Genomic DNA, 17,536 nt, shown 5'->3' on the forward strand with positions numbered 1-17,536 from the left:
ATGGAATGTGCAGTCATGTTTTCTAATGACCGTAAGTCTTCAACTATACAAAGTAGAGATGTCCGATAATGGCTTTTTTGCCGATATTCCGATATTGTCCAACTCTTAATTACCGATTCCGATATCAAGCGATACCGATATATACAGTGGTGGAATCAACACATTATTATGCCTAATTTTGTTGTGATGCCCCGCTGGATGCATTAAACAATGTAACAAGGTTGTCCAAAATAAATCAACTCAAGTAATGGAAAAAAATGTCAACATGGGGGGGTGTATATTGTAGCGTCCCGCAAGAGTTAGTGTTGCAAGGGGTTCTGGGTATTTTTTCTGTTGTTGTTATGTTGTGTTACGGTGCGGATGTTCTCCCGAAATGTGTTTGTCATTCTTGTTTGGTGTGGGTTCACAGTGTGGCGCATATTTGTAACAGTGTTAAAGTTGTTTATACGGCCACTCTCAGTGTGACCTGTATGGCTGTTGACCAAGTATGCGTTGCATTCAATTGTGAGTGTATCAAAAGCCGTAGATATTATGTGACTGGGCCGGCACGCCAAGGCAGTGCCTTTAAGGTTTATTGGCGCTCTGTACTTCTCCCTACGTCCGTGTACACAGCGGCCTTTTAAAAAGTCACAAATGTTACTTTTTGAAACCGATACCCATAATTTTGAAACCGACACCGATAATTTCCGATATTACATTTTAAAGAATTTATCGGCTGATAATATCGGCAGTCCGATATTATCGGACATCCCTAATACAAAGTATTTCAATGGTTGGAATCTGCGCTTTTGGATGATATACTAGTTACTATGGTAATCTAATTAATTAATATGGTAAGCTAATTAGTTACTATGGTCATCTAAGTCACAGCAGCTCAGACGAGGCACCAAGCAGTGTGGGTGGGAAGCGTTTCCACAGACGCGGAAGGAGATTTTCACAACAAAGTTCTAAAGCTTAGTGATGTATCAGATTGTAGGTGGGGTTTATTTTGTACCCTTCGCGTTCATATTTCACTGTTTGTTGCATTTTTGTTGCGTTTCACTTGATTGTAAAATATGCCGATCGAAAGGGGGTGTGACATTCACATTTTGTCAATATTCAGTGTTTTATCGTTCATAGATCAAATTAAAATTCCATTGCGTCTTTTAAGGCGGTCTGTCATAACGTTTTTAGCATTCAATCAGACATTATTGTGAGGTTTTGTATTAGTGTTCCTAAAAATAGATATACCGGCCCCCAGACACATTTGTGTCTCTAAATGTGGCCCCCGAGTCAAAATAATTGCCCAGGCCTGGGTTAGAGTGTCCGCCCTGAGATCGTTAGGTCGTGAGTTGAAACCCCGGCCGAGTCATACCAAAGACTATAAAAATGGGAGCCATTACCTCCCTGCTTGGCACTCAGCATCAAGGGTTGGAATTGGGGGTTAAATCACCAAAAATTATTCTGCTCACTGCTCCCCTCACCTCCCAGGGGGATGAACAAGGGGATGGGTCAAATGCAGAGGACAAATTTCACCACACCGAGTGTGTGTGTGACAATCATTGCTACTTTAACTTGAACATTTTTGTGGTTTGCTGATGGCATCGTTTTGTCCATTAAACACCTGAGTGGCATTGGAGGTGTTAAAGTAGACACTTAAAAGCTGACTGTTCTCCCTTTGCCTCCTGTGGTTCCTTCATCATGGAGACCAGGGGGTCCCCACGGGACACCCGTGCCGTCGGGTAACCAAACACCTGCCTTTTTGTTTTGCGAGGCGAGGCGGGTGCGTCGCAGATCTTCGGTTTCAGCGACATTGTCGAATCGGAATAAAGGGGGGGGGGAGGAACCACGGCGAGGCAAAGTTGTTTGCCTTTAAGTGGAAAAGGAAGAGAGAGAGGTGTGTGCCCAGGCTGCGGTGGCAGATATCTGGATGCTGGGCTGCAGACAAATAGTCTCCCGTCGCAGATTGGAAATATATGACGGAGGAGAGATGAAGACGGGCAAGAAATCCATCATAGGTAGGTGCACCTTTGAGTCGTCGTCCGTGTAATGAGATTGTGTGGGTGCTGGAATACACGCATGCACCTTGAGACCGGCCCAGGCATGTTTAGCCTGCGTGGGAGTCAGTTACATAAGGGACTGCATTCAAAGGCCTTCCTCCACTTGCAAGTCCTCTTGTCCGACACCATTCCTCACAAGTCCTCTTGTCCTACACCATTCCTCACAAGTCCTCTTGTCCTACACCATTCCTCACAAGTCCTCTTGTCCTACACCATTCCTCACAAGTCCTCTTGTCCTACACCATTCCTCACAAGTCCTCTTGTCCTACACCATTCCTCACCTGACTTGCTTTAGCCTCAGTGCAAGTCCTCTTGTCCTACACCATTCCTCACAAGTCCTCTTGTCCTACACCATTCCTCACAAGTCCTCTTGTCCTACACCATTCCTCACAAGTCCTCTTGTCCTACACCATTCCTCACAAGTCCTCTTGTCCTACACCATTCCTCACCTGACTTGCTTTAGCCTCAGTACAAGTCCTCTTGTCCTACACCATTCCTCACCTGAGGCTTTAGCAAAGAACGCGGGATTTTTTTTTTCAAAGAAGGAGCTCATTTCTTGACTAAAACCCTTTAAATGTATTGAGGAGTGTTTTTGCAAAAAGGGGCAGTTAGAAGCGAGCCCTGTGAACTCTGCCCGGCAACAAGTGGCTGCACGAATGTGAGATGTGACCGGGGGAAAATACTCTGAGAGACGTGAGCAGTGCGCAATTTAGCAAATCTATGCTGCGCACAAAATAAAATGCAATTTTGAACTCTAAACAAAATACAAAACCCAAAACCAGTGAAGTTGGCACGTTGTAATATCATGTAGCGCATTTCATTATTTTCAAGGTAAATGAAAACAGAACACAATGATTTGAAAATCATTTTCTTTTCTTTTCTTTTTCTTTTTCTTTTTATTGACATCCACACTGCAAAAAGTGAAATCTAAGTAAGATGAAATATGTCAAATAAGGGTGATATTTGCTTATTTTCTGTCTGATAAGATCATTCTTCTCACTAAGCAGATTTGATGTTAGAGTGTTTTACTTGTTTTAAGGGTTTTGGTCCTAAATGATGTCAGTAAGATATTACAGCTTGTTGCTGAGATGTGATGAGCTATATTGAGTAAAACATGCTTGAAACTAGAATATCAAGTGTTGTGTCATCAACACTCACAAGTATAAAACTACTTTTTTAAAGTCATCATTTCTTATTTCAAGCATGAAAAAAACAATCATGACTTTGACACAATTGTGTCTCATAATTAAAACAGATGACAGCCAAATGGACTTTGATGTTTTATTTTCAATGAAACAATAGAAAATACGTACTCATATAGTAGTACACTTGTTATTAGTGAGAATATACTTATTTGAAGGTATTTTGGGGTACATTGAGGTTAGGTGATTTTACTTGTTTTGGAAAGTCTTGACAAGCCAAATGTTCTTGTTCTATTGGCAGATAATTTTGCTTAGTTCAAAATAAAATACCCCTCTTTTTTGTATTTTTTTTTTCTTCTTTTTGAACACTGACTTTTTGCAGTGCAGCATCAGACATTCCTATCCATTACATCATATTCACATACATCATATATCTGTTGTCTGCTCTAAATGTCAAAATATTTTTTGGGCAAAAAAAAAAGAAATAATAATACATTAATGATGATAATCAGAAATAAAATAAAGCAGTACAAACATATATATATATATATATATATATATATATATATATATATATATATATGTGTTTATACATAATAATAATACATTAATGATAATAATCAAAAATAAAATAGAACAATATAAACATATATATACATATATGTATGTGTTTATATTGGTTTATTTTATTTCTGATTATTATCATTAAAGTATTATTATTTCCTTTTTGTTTATTTAATTGATGTATTTGTAGATACTATTTAGTTTTTTTGCTGTTTCTTTCTTTTATTTTTTTGGGGGGGTGGTATGGTTGGGATATAAACAAAAAATATTTTGACATTTAGAGCAGAGTAATCCTTTTTTTTTTTTTTTTAAGCATTACAATCACTAATTCAAAAAATTAAAGTCAGGCTTATGGGGCGTGACATAATTGACCCAGTTTTCCCAGTATGAAGTAAATGTCTCCAATTTGTAATTAATAAAGGCAGTTATCTTCTCCATTTGATATATGTCCATTGTGATTTCCATCCATTGCTTCAAAGTCGGCCTCTCCTCAACTTATATTCAGTTGAATAGACTGCAAAGACAAGATACTTAACGTTCCAACTGGTGAACTTTGTTATTTTTTTGCAAATGTTAAGCTCATTTGGAATTTGATGCCTGCAACATTTTTTTTTTTAAAAGCTGGCACAAGTGGCAAAAAAGACGGAGAAAGTTGAGGAATGCTCATCAAACACTTATTTGGAACATTTAATGGCAGCAACACATTTTACACATCTACAGTTGTTAATTTGCAGTATAAAAAAAAATAAAAATAAAAACTGGCAGCTCAGGTGCCAACATTTTATTGTAAAATTGGAGGTTTTTGTATTTACAGTAAAAAAAAAAAAATTTACATTTTATAATAAAATTCTGGCAAATGAGCTGCCTTTTCTTTACCATAAAAACAGTAGTTCTGTTTTTTCCATTTACAGTAATATACACGACATTAAGAGGTGAAATTATTGCAATTTACCAAATTGTTTTTACATTTTAGTTTAAAAAAAATCTACTAATAAAATGTATTCAAAAAATGGTGTAATAATAGCATTCACTGCCCTCTGGTGTATATATATATATATATATATATAAAGAAACATAACTGCGATGTGGCCCTCAGTGAAAACAACTTTGACACCTCTGATCTAGCCTATTTTGTTTCACCTTTTGCTCTTTTGCTTTATACCCTGACAAGGTTGGTTTTTTTTGTCCGTGCACTCCCGTGCTGCACTAGATTTGTTTTGCACAACCGGTGTATTTTTAATTGAATGAACTTCTTGCCTGTACTTTGCCTTCCTTGCTCTGCAACCTGGAGTCCAAACCAACACGCACGCCACGTCCGATGTGGACGCAAACAAAGAAAATCAAATGGGTTGTAAAAAGAGCCAGGAGGGCGATGAAAAGGCTTTTTGTTTTCAAAGTAAAGCGTTGCTAACTGATTTTGTATAATGTGCTATTCTACACTGTCATCGAGATGAGCTAGCGGGACGAAAAGGCAACTCCAGGGCTGAAAATGAGCACACCCATCATTACAATATGAGATGTAAATCATGTTGTTCCATCAGTCCTATTACAAACCAACTGGTATTGAATGTGAATGTATAATTGCTTGACTTGGTATAATTTGGCATTCAATCTTCATTGCATTTACTTGTTCCACTTTTTGTCTCAGCTCTTGTCCATTATGATAGATTTAACCCTCAGCTGACCGCAGACTGGATTGACTGCTGATGAAATATGCTGATATGCTATATTGGGTTAGTTATTATTACTTGTTTTACAGCAGATTAAGCACATGCCCAGTCACATGTTCCTCTTTCAGACTGAAGTCAGGCGTCTGATGCGATGTGTGTCTGAGACGTCACGTAAGAAATAAAACATCCCCAGCCTTCATTATCTCATCAAAGAAATATTTTCCGGAAATGCGGGAAATGAAGATAAGTCATCTTGGAAGACGTTTTGTCGCTCATCCGAGGAGGCTTCATCAGAACATGCTGTCATTGACTTTCACTTTTTATACAAACCCCCTTTCCAGATGTAAATAAAAACGGAATACAATGATTTGCAAATCCTTTTCAAGCCATATTCAGTTGAATATGCTACAAAGACAACATATTTCATGTTCAAACTCATAAACTTTTTTTTTTTTTTTTGCAAATAATAATTAACTTAGAATTTGATGGCTGCAACACGTGCCAAAGTAGTTGGGAAAGGGCATGTTCACCACTGTGTTACATGGCCTTTCCTTTTAACAACACTCAGTAAAGGTTTGGGAACTGAGGAGACACATTTTTGAAGCTTCTCAGGTGGAATTCTTTCCCATTCTTGCTTGATGTACAGCTTAAGTTGTTCAACAGTCCGGGGGTCTCCCTTCTGCTATTTTAGGCTTCATAATGCGCCACACATGTTCAATGGGAGACAGGTCTGGACTACAGGCAGGCCAGTCTAGTACTATGAAGCCACGTTGATGTAACACGTGGCTTGGCATTGTCTTGCTGAAATAAGCAGGGGCGTCCATGGTAACGTTGCTTGGATGGCAACATATGTTGCTCCAAAACCTGTATGTACCTTTCAGCATTAATGGTGCCTTCACAGATGTGTAAGTTACCCATGTCTTGGCCACTAATACACCCCCATACCATCACACATGCTGCCTTTTACACTTTGCGCCAAAAATTGTTATTTTCCTCTTTGGTCCGGAAGACACGACGTCCACAGTTTCCAAAAACAATTTGAAATGTGGACTCATCAGACCACAGAACACTTTTCCACTTTGTATCAGTCCATCTAAGATGAGCTCAGGCCCAGCGAAGCCGACGGCGTTTCTGGGTGTTGTTGATAAACGGTTTTCGCCTTGCATAGGAGAGTTTTAACTTGCACTTACAGATGTAGCGACCAACTGTAGTTACTGACAGTGGGTTTCTGAAGTGTTCCTGAGCCCATGTGGTGATATCCTTTACACACTGATGTCGCTTGTTGATGCAGTACAGCCTGAGGGATGGAAGGTCACGGGCTTAGCTGCTTACGTGCAGTGATTTCTCCACATTCTCTGAACCTTTTGATGATATTACGGAGCGTAGATGGTGAAATCCCTAAATTCCTTGCAATAGCTGGTTGAGAAAGGTTTTTCTTAAACTGTTCAACAATTTGCTCACGCATTTGTTGACAAAGTGGTGACCCTCGCCCCATCCTTGTTTGTGAATGACTGAGCATTTCATGGAATCTACTTTTATACCCAATCATGGCACCCACCTGTTCCCAATTAGCCTGCACACCTGTGGGATGTTCCAAATAAGTGTTTGATGAGCATTCCTCAACTTTATCAGTATTTATTGCCACCTTTCCCAACTTCTTTGTCATGTGTTGCTGCCATCAAATTCTAAAGTTAATGATTATTTGCAAAATGTTTATGAGTTTGAACATCAAATATGTTGTCTTTGTAGCATATTCAACTGAATATGGCTTGAAAATGATTTGCAAATCATTGTATTCTGTTTATATTTACATCTAACACAATTTCCCAACTCATATGGAAATGGGGTTTGTATATATATATATATACATACATACATATATACATGCATATATATATACACACAGTACAGGCCATAAGTTTGGACACCTTCCCATTTCAAAGCCTTTTCTTTATTTTCATGACTATTTACATTGTAGATTGTCACATGAAAACTATGAATGAACACATGTGGAGTTATGTACTTCACAAAAAAAAGGTGAAATAACTGAAAACATGTTTTATATTCTAGTTTCTTCAAAACAGCCACCCTTCGCTCTGATTACTTTTTCGCACACTCTTGGCATTCTCTCCATGAGCTTCAAGAGGTAGTCACCTGAAATGGTTTTCACTTCACAGGTGTGCTTGAAGCTCATGTAGAGAATGCTTTTTAGCAAATGTTTTTGCTATCCATTGCAATGGTCGTCTCTTCCGTTATTTCCATTAATGCCATTGATGTTGAAATGTAATCCTGACAGCTACTAACTCTATGTTATTAGCATGTAGCATTCTCTTGCTTTACCCACAATCCTACAAAGCTAAATGATCTGAAAGGACATCAATCAACCCAAAGCAAAGGATAGGTCGATTCAAGATGTAAACAACAGTGACGTGCAGTCACTAGAGGCAGGTTAGGCCCCGCCTCACCTGCCATCATGGAAAGAAAAAAAATGTAAAAAGAAAAAAAAATAATTAAATTGTTGAATGTATCCAGTGATTATACTATAAAGTTATTTTCCATTTAACTTCACCAGTTTTAGATTATTTTTTATTCAAAATCGCTGAATTTTCACATTTGCCGTTCAAATACTGAGAAGAGACGGTGCGGTGAACAGCAGCCAGTTGAGGCACGTCACTCAGTGCCTCAACATGGATGGACTCGGCTAACTGCTGGCCTGCTGTGCAGTGAGACTGTATTGCTATATGAATTATATTATACATTTCCATAGTTTAGTTAGCTGAGGTATATAATGTACAGTGTATTTTGTCAACAACTGTATGTGTGTAACGTATTTCTTGTGCTGAGCAATCATAAAACTGCTGCGAAGATGCACTGTGTGAGGCTCGCAGTAATCCCGCCTCCTGGTGGTAGAGAATGCACTCCCGCCGTAGAATGCACCCCCCGACGGGGGTGTTATATCAACTAAAGCCCACACTTAAACTTTCCACGTGCAAGATTGAATCTATTTAAAAAAGTTATTTCATAAGAAGCCAGAAAGTGCAAAAACAATAATGTTCGTGTTGGAGGAGTTGTGAATGACTGCAGGGCCACAACATTAGGTACACCTGCAGACTGCAGCACGGATTTCATATTTCATTCATTCACAACTCCTCCAACACCAACATTATTGTTTTTGCACTTTTTGGCTTCTTATTGAGCTGCTGCATTTTTTTGATTGGGTTGTTTATTTCTTTTGAGTAACGTACTTCTGTCAGGCTTGTCCCTGACAGTTTGGTCAAGTTTTAGTTTTTCCTCTGCCATTTCCTGTCAACGCTCTTATTTTGGTTATTTCCTACTTGTCTCCCTGAGTGCTGTGTCCCCTCAGCTGTGGCTGATTGGCACCTGGCCACACCTGGTGTCAATCAGCCAGCTGCTATTTAAACCTGCCTTCCCCTCCAGTCAGTGCTGGATTATTGTCACTGTCATTGTCATTACTACCTGTCTTAATACTTGTCGTTGTAGCTCTGTCTACTTTTGTTTCACTCTGCTCATGTCCTAGTTCCTTCGTGTCACAGTAAGTGTTTTTGTTCCTTGTCCAAAGTTAGCCTCTGTGCTATTTTAGTTCATAACCAAGTTTGTTCTCCGCCTTGTGCGCGCCTTTTGTTGTTACCCTTTCATTTGTTGTTTTGCCTTAGTGTTGAATTAAATCATGTTTTCTTGCACAATGCCTTCCGCCTTCTCTGCGTCTTGGGGTTCGGCACCTACAAATCCTGACAACTTCTACATTTCTAAAAGGGGAGGAATGTAATAGAGTGATCTATGTTTGTCTGTTGCCATCTCCTGGTGAATGTTGGCTATAGCGTACTGGGGTTACTTTTTGGTTGGCCAACGATTTACGTGGTGTTGTGCACCTGACGTCAAGTGTGTGAGTCTGTTCTGAAGTCTACAGTAAAGAGACGTACTTCATCACCTCACCTGGTTATTGCCTCCAACTCAATATATTACATAAAGGTAAGACCATAATAAAGTTTTTTATTATTAAATGTGCTTTTTTGTGTGCTACAGTTTGTATGTGTAAAGTTAAAGTTAAGTTAAAGTAGCAATGATTGTCACACACACACTAGGTGTAATGAAATTTGTCCTCTGTATTTGACCCGTCCCTTGATCACCCCCTGGGAGGTGAGGGGAGCAGTGGGCAGCAGCGGCGCCGCGCCCGGGAATAATTGTTGGTGATTTAACCCCCAATTCCAAGCCTTGATGCTGAGTGCCAAGCAGGGAAGAATGCTGGTATGAGCTTTTAAACATAACCCGTTAACTGCTGCCAATCAAATGGTGAATAAGATACTCTTTATGTTTGTAAATGTGACTGTGATGAAGTCAGTGCCTCACCAGCCATCAACCTCACCGCACCTCACTGCTAAACAAACATGCGTGAAAACGTAAGAAACTGATTTATTTGGCAAATCCGTGCAGTGTTATTCTTGCACGGCCAAATGTGATGGCACTGTGCCTCTAGTTAGGCGTGCGTATGTAAGAGGGATGCGCAGAGCCAATAGAGAAAGAAAGAGGATTCTTTTGCAGGCGAGTATAGCGCAGAGCTGTCGTGACTGCGTGGGTGTGAGGCGGAAGGCTCACGATCTCCCCCGCACCTTCCAAAACAGACTATTAAATGACCAACACGGTCATTAGCCGGCAGCCCTTCTGCTCAGCATGCAGTCGGCTCCGCCCGCGTGACTCATTCCTCTACCTTCTGTCGTCTCATACCCACAACACTGGGCCCACAATACTACACCATACATACTCACAACACTGGGCCCACCATACTACACCATACATACCCACAACACTGGGCCCACCATTAAAGTCTCATACCCACAACACTGGGCCCAACATACTACACCATACATACCCACAACACTGGGCCCACCATACTACACCATACATACCCACAACACTGGGCCCACCATAATACACCATACATACCCACAACACTGGGCCCACCATACTACACCATACATACCCACAACACTGGGCCCACCATACTACACCATACATACTCACAACACTGGGCCCACCATACTACACCATACATACCCACAACACTGGGCCCACCATACTACACCATACATACCCACAACACTGTGGGCCCACCATACTACACCATACATACCCACAACACTGGGCCCACCATACTACACCATACATACCCACAACACTGGGCCCAACATACTACACCATACATACCCACAACACTGGGCCCACCATACTACACCATACATACCACAACACTGGGCCCAACATACTACACCATACATACCCACAACACTGGGCCCACCATACTACACCATACATACCCACAACACTGGGCCCACCATACTACACCATACATACCCACAACACTGGGCCCACCATACTACACCATACATACCCACAACACTGGGCCCACCATACTACACCATACATACCCACAACACTGGGCCCACCATACTACACCATACATACCCACAACACTGGGCCCACCATACTACACCATACATACCCACAACACTGGGCCCAACATACTACACCATACATACCCACAACACTGGGCCCACCATACTACACCATACATACCACAACACTGGGCCCAACATACTACACCATACATACCCACAACACTGGGCCCACCATACTACACCATACATACCCACAACACTGGGCCCACCATACTACACCATACATACCCACAACACTGGGCCCACCATACTACACCATACATACCCACAACACTGGGCCCACCATACTACACCATACATACCCACAACACTGGGCCCACCATACTACACCATACATACCCACAACACTGGGCCCACCATACATATTAAAGTCTCCTCGGAGGAGATCAATCCCATTTTGTGTGTCCTACGTGCTAACTGGCTCTATGAACAAAATCAGCAGACCTGGATAAGCTTTTACATAGGTTGTCGGTGCTATTCTGTGGACAAGTACAAAACCCAAAACCATGTGTAAATGGTAAATAAAAACAAAGATTTGCAAATCCTTTTCAACTTATATTCAATTGAATAGACTGCAAAGACAAGATATTTCATGTTCACACTGAGAAACTTCATTTGTTTTTGCAAATAATCATGACTTAGAATTTAATGGCAGCAACACATTGCAAAAAAGTTGTCACAGGGGCATTTTTACCACTGTGTTACATGGCCTTTCCTTTTAACAACACTCAGTAAAGGTTTGGGAACTGAGGAGACACATTTTTGAAGTGGAATTCTTTCCCATTCTTGCTTGATGTACAGCTTAAGTTGTTCAACAGTCCGGGGGTCTCCGTTGTGCTATTTTAGGCTTCATAATGCGCCACACATTTTCAATGGGAGACAGGTCTGGACTACAGGCAGGCCAGTCTAGTACCCACACTCTTTTACTATAAAGCCATGCTGTTGTAACACGTGGCTTGGCATTGTCTTGCTGAAATAAGCAAATAAACGTTGCTTGGATGGCAACATATGTTGCTCCAAAACCTGTATGTACCTTTCAGCATTAATGGTGCCTTCACAGATGTGTAAGTTACCCATGTCTTGGGCACTAATACACCCCCATACCATCACACATGCTGCCTTTTACACTTTGCTCCTAGAACAGTCCGGATGGTGTTATGTGGGATGTTCCATATAAGCGTTTGTTGAGCATTCCTCAACTTTCTCAGTCTTTTTTGCCACTTGTGCTAGCTTTTTTTAAACATGTTGCAGGCATCAAATTCCAAAATGAGCTAATATTTGCCAAAAATAACAAAGTTTAGCAGTTCGAACATTAATATCTTGTCTTTGCAGTCTATTCAATTGAATATAAGTTGAAAAGGATTTGCAAATCATTGTATTCTGTTTTTATTCAGGATGTGGCTTGGCATTGTCTTGCTGAAATAAGCAGGGGCGTCCATGATAATGTTACATATATTGCTCCAAAACTTGTATGTACCTTTCAGCATTAATGGTGCCTTCACAGATGTGTAAGTTACCCATGTCTTGGGCACTAATACACCCCCATACCATCACACATGCTGCCTTTTACACTTTGCGCCTATAACAATCCAGATGGTTCTTTTCCTCTTTGGTCCAGAGGACACGACGTCCACAGTTTCCAAAAACAATTTGAAATGTGGACTCGTCAGAACACAGAACACTTTTCCACTTTTAATCAGTCCATCTTAGATGAGCTCGGGCTCAGCGAAGCCGGCGGCGTTTCTGGGTGTTGTTGATAAATGGCTTTGGCTTTGCATAGTAGAGTTTTAACTTGCACTTACAGATGTAGCGACCAACTGTAGTTACTGACAGTGGTTTTCTGAAGTGTTCCTGAGCCCATGTGGTGATATCCTTTACACACTGATATCGCTTTTTGATGCAGGGATCGAAGGTCATTCAATGTTGGTTTTCGTCCTTTCTCCAGATTCTCTGAACCTTTTGATGAAATTACGGACCATAGATGGTGAAATCCCTAAATTCCTTGCAATAGCTGGTCGAGAAATGTTGTTCTTAAACAATTTGCTCACGCATTTGTTGACAAAGTGGTGACCCTCGTCCCTTCCTTGTTTGTGAATGACTGAGCATTTCATGGAAGCTGCTTTTATACCCAATCATGGCACCCACCTGTTCCCAATTAGCATGTTCACCTGTGGGATGTTCCAAATAAGAGTTTAATGAGCATTCCTCAACTTTCTCAGTCTTTTTTGACACTTGTGCCAGCTTTTTTTGAAGCATGCTGCAGGCGTCAAATTCCAAAAGAGCTAATATTTGCAAAAAATAACAAGGTTTATTAGTGTGAACATGAAATATCTTGTCTTTGCAGTCTATTCAATTGAATATAAGTTGAAAAGGATTTGCAAATCATTGTTTTTATTTACCATTTACACAACAACTTTAGTGGTTTTGGCTTTTTATTAGAGTGGCTGCTATTACTGATTGCGTACTCGTGCAAGGGAAATCCCTTTTTAGTTTCACGGGTAAAACTGGCACAAACGAGGCGAAATGAGCAAGAAGGCGCCAGCTGCACCGTGATAATTAACGTGTGACAGTTGAAGAGCTTTCAGAGGATCCTCGTTATCCTTAACTGCTCGTCACAAAGTGAGAGTCTTTCACGCATCAGTCGCAAGACAGCAAAGGGTGGCAGGAAACAGAAGCGATGTGACAAACGACTGTCCTGCAGGTGCAGGGACATTTGACAAGGTACCATAAGTCCCTGGTAACTTCACATAGACACTGTCAAATCACAGACTGGTACATCAACGATTCGTAACTAGGTAGTAGGCTTGTACGGTATACCGATACTAGTATAGTATCGCGGTACTAATAAATCAAAAACGGCACTATATAGAGATGTCCGATAATATGGGACTGCCGATATTATCGGCCGATAAATGCTTTAAAATGTAATATTGGAAATGATCGGTATCGGTTTCATGTATGACTTTTTAAAACGCCGCTGTGCGGAGTGGTACACGGGCGTAGGGCAAATAAACCAATCACATAATATCTACAGCTTTTCACACGCACAAGTGAATGCAAACGCATACTTGGTCAACAGCCATACAGGTCACACGGAGGGTGGCCGTATAAACAACTTTAACACTGTTACAAATATGCGCCACACTGTGAACCCACACCAAAAAAGAATGACAAACACATTCCGGGAGAACATCCGCACCGTAACACAACATAAACACAACAGAACAAATACCCAGAAACCCCTTGCAGCACTAACTCTTCCGGGACGCTACAATATACACCCCCCTAGCACCTCCATCTCAACCCCCCGTCCCCCCCGTCCCCCAACCCCGCCCGCCTCAACCTCCTCATGCTCTCTCAGGGAGAGCATGTCCCAAATTCCAAGCTGCTGTTTTGAGGCATGTTGAACAAAAATAATGCACTTTGTGACTTCAATAATAAATATGGCAGTGCCATGTTTGTCATGTCTATGTAATCATGTTTTGTTTTATTTCGTTATTGGACTCTTTAGTTTCTGGCTTTTCACTCCCTTGTCTTGTTCCCATGGTTACCCATTAGTTTCACCTGTTCCACGTTTGGACTCATTGTGCACTCTCGTTTGTCACCATAGCAACCCATTAGTTTTCACCTGCCCTCACGACTCACACACCTGTCTTTAATCATGTCACTATTATTTCAACCCATTGTTGCCAGGAAGTCTGCCTGGCGACATCACACCCCTGACTCTCTGCTTCACACTTTGTTTACCTCTGCGCACTTCATGCAGTTGTTTCTATTCATGCCACAGTTAGCCACTTTTCTTCATGTCCTTAGTTTTTTTGCCCACGTGCAACTATTTGTTTTCATAGCCAAGTTGTTTTACCTCCGCTGTGAGCGCCTTTTGTTTATACCTTTTTTGTATTTTTTGGAGTTAGACTTCAAATGTATTCACCTTCACGCCATGTCTGGTCCAAATCATTTGCACCACGGGAGAACAAACCTAGCCATAGTCCTAGTCCTGACAAACTTGACTTCATTTATTTTGGTAAACCTTGTTACACTGTTTAATGCACTGTTTTTCAACCTTTTTTGAGCTGAAAAAATGCGTAGGCACACCACCAGCAGAAATCATTCAAAAAGCGAAACTCAGTAGACAATAAAAAGTTGTGGATATGACTTTAAAGCATAACCAAGCATGCATCAATATAGCTCTTGTCTCAAAGTAGGTGTACTGTCACCACCTGTCACATCACACCCTGACTTACTTTGAGTTTTTTTGCTGTTTTCCTGTGTGCAGTGTTTTACTTCTTGTCTTGCGCTCCTATTTTGGTGGCTTTTTCTCTTTTGGGGGAATTTTCTTGTAGCAGTTTCATGTCTTCCTTTGAGCGATATTTCCCGCATCTACTTTGTTTTAGCAATCAATAATATTGCAGTTGTTTTTATCCTTCTTTGTGGGGACATTGTTGATTGTCATGTCATGTTCGGATGTACATTGTGGACGCAGTCTTTGCTCCACAGTAAGTCTTTGCTGTCGTCCAGCATTTTGTTTTTGTTGACTTTGTAGCCAGTTCAGTTTTAGTTTTGTTCTGCATAGCCTTCCCTAAGCTTCAATGCCTTTCCTTAGGGGCACTCACCTTTTGTTTATTTTTGGTTCAAGCATTAGATACCTTTTTACCTGCACACTGCCTCCCGCTGTTTCCGACATCTACAAAGCAATTAGCTACCTGCTGCCACCAACTGATACGGAATTGATTGATTGATTGTGACTTTTATTAGAGATCGCACAGTACAGTAGATATTCCGTACAATTGACCAGTAATAGTAAGACCCCAATAAGGTTTTCAACTTGTTTGAGTCAGAGTCCACGTTAATCAATTGATGGTAAAGTAAGAAAGGAAAGGAAGAGTATTACACGGTTACATCAGTAGCTCTACTGATGTAATGAGTAGTGTGTTTTTGGCCTTTGCTTGTGTTTTGTGCGTCAGCCCTGCACTTGCGTGTTGTGTTTTGACGTTAACAGGAAAAATACCTTTCGCGGTCATTGCAATCCTTAATCGGGGAATGCCACTCCAACAAACAATGCGAATGGAAAAAAGCAAAGAGGCGTGTCTTAACACATAACAACGACGACGACAACATTGCACACATGAATAATTCCAAGAGAGGGGGCTCGGTTTCATGTTGTGGGATCGGACGTGTTTCTTTGGTGTAAACCGAGCCGAGTGTTTGCTTGCTCAGCCTTTCAGCTCTGCTGCACCTGCCAGTATCGGACCGTTTGTCCCACGGTGCATTTCACAAGTCTCACTTCCTTTCACGTTTGATACCATCACATGCACGACAAAAGAAGCACCATGCAAACACAAAGAAGAGGGTTTTCAACTTGAAGATGAATGAAACTAGAGATATTATCGATGCTTTAAAATGTCATATCGGAAAATATCGGTATCGTTTTTTTTATTATCGGTATGGGGTTTTTTTTTTGTTTTTCGTTTTTTTTATTAAATCAACATAAAAAACACAAGATACACTTACAATTAGTGCACTGTTGCATTTGGACCAGTTGTTCCTCCCAGGGAATTCAAGTCGCTCCCAAGCTCTTTACGACACTTAAAGCTGAGTAGAAAAACCACCAGAGACAGAATAGGTCTTTTGTAATATATTTGCAAAGCTTTGCAAACATACTGAGACCAGTCCAGCATAGAACATTCAATCGCGCCGCTAAGAATGGTCTGCCCCCCTCCCATGAAAAACCCTCTCCCCTATCAAGTCTCTCTCCCTCCCACCCTCGCAGTCCTGTCCCTCCAGCCCAAAACACATGCCCATTGTCCTCCGCGCCTGGACATAAGGCTAGATAAGAGAAAGGAGTATCTCTCTTTCTTACATTCCTCACTCAAGGTTAAGCACACAGTATTTGCAGACAACCACAATTGGAAGAAAAACTCTAGCTGTTTTGTAATATGATTAACGGTTTAAAAGAAGTAACACTTAAATACGGATATATGTAAATATCTGCACCAACCCAAAAAACCTCCCTCCCCCATTTACACTCATTCACACAAAAGGCTTGTTTCTTTCTGTTATTAATATTCTGCTTCCTACATTATATATCAATACACCGTATTTTTCGGAGTATAAGTCGCACCTGCCGAAAATGCATAATAATGAAGAAAAAAAACTTTTATAAGTCGCACTGGAGCCCGGCCAAACTACGAAAAAAACTGCGACTTATTGTCCGAAAAATACGGTATATCAATACAGTCTGCAAGGGATACAGTCCGTAAGCACACATGATTGGTTCCTACATTATATATCAATATATATCAATACAGTCTGCAAGGGATACAGTCTGTAAGCACACATGATTGGTTCCTACATTATATATCAATATATATCAATACAGTGTGCAGGGATACAGTCTGTAAGCACACATGATTGGTTCCTACATTATATATCAATATATATCAATACAGTCTGCAAGGGATACAGTCTGTAAGCACACATGATTGGTTCCTACATTATATATCAATATATATCAATACAGTCTGCAGGGATACAGTCCGTAAGCACACATGATTGGTTCCTACATTATATATCAATATATATCAATACAGTCTGCAGGGATACAGTCCGTAAGCACACATGATTGGTTCCTACATTATATATCAATA

The 17,536-nt window shown here is 40.7% G+C and overlaps 1 protein-coding gene across 1 annotated transcript in view; it reads left to right on the top strand.

The window, feature by feature from the left end:
- Window positions 1–1,908: 1,908 nt before the first annotated feature.
- Window positions 1,909–17,536, top strand: part of LOC133621278 (serine/threonine-protein kinase Sgk1) — a 39,202-nt gene continuing 23,574 nt past the window's right edge. The window contains exon 1 of the mRNA XM_061983305.1: window positions 1,909–1,997. Coding sequence (XP_061839289.1) covers window positions 1,910–1,997 — 88 coding nt within the window. The 5' untranslated portion in view covers window position 1,909. The remainder of the gene's footprint in view (window positions 1,998–17,536) is intronic.

Source organism: Nerophis lumbriciformis, linkage group LG21 (assembly GCF_033978685.3).
Source record: "Nerophis lumbriciformis linkage group LG21, RoL_Nlum_v2.1, whole genome shotgun sequence".
In the NCBI taxonomy this organism is placed as follows: Eukaryota; Metazoa; Chordata; class Actinopteri; order Syngnathiformes; family Syngnathidae; genus Nerophis; species Nerophis lumbriciformis.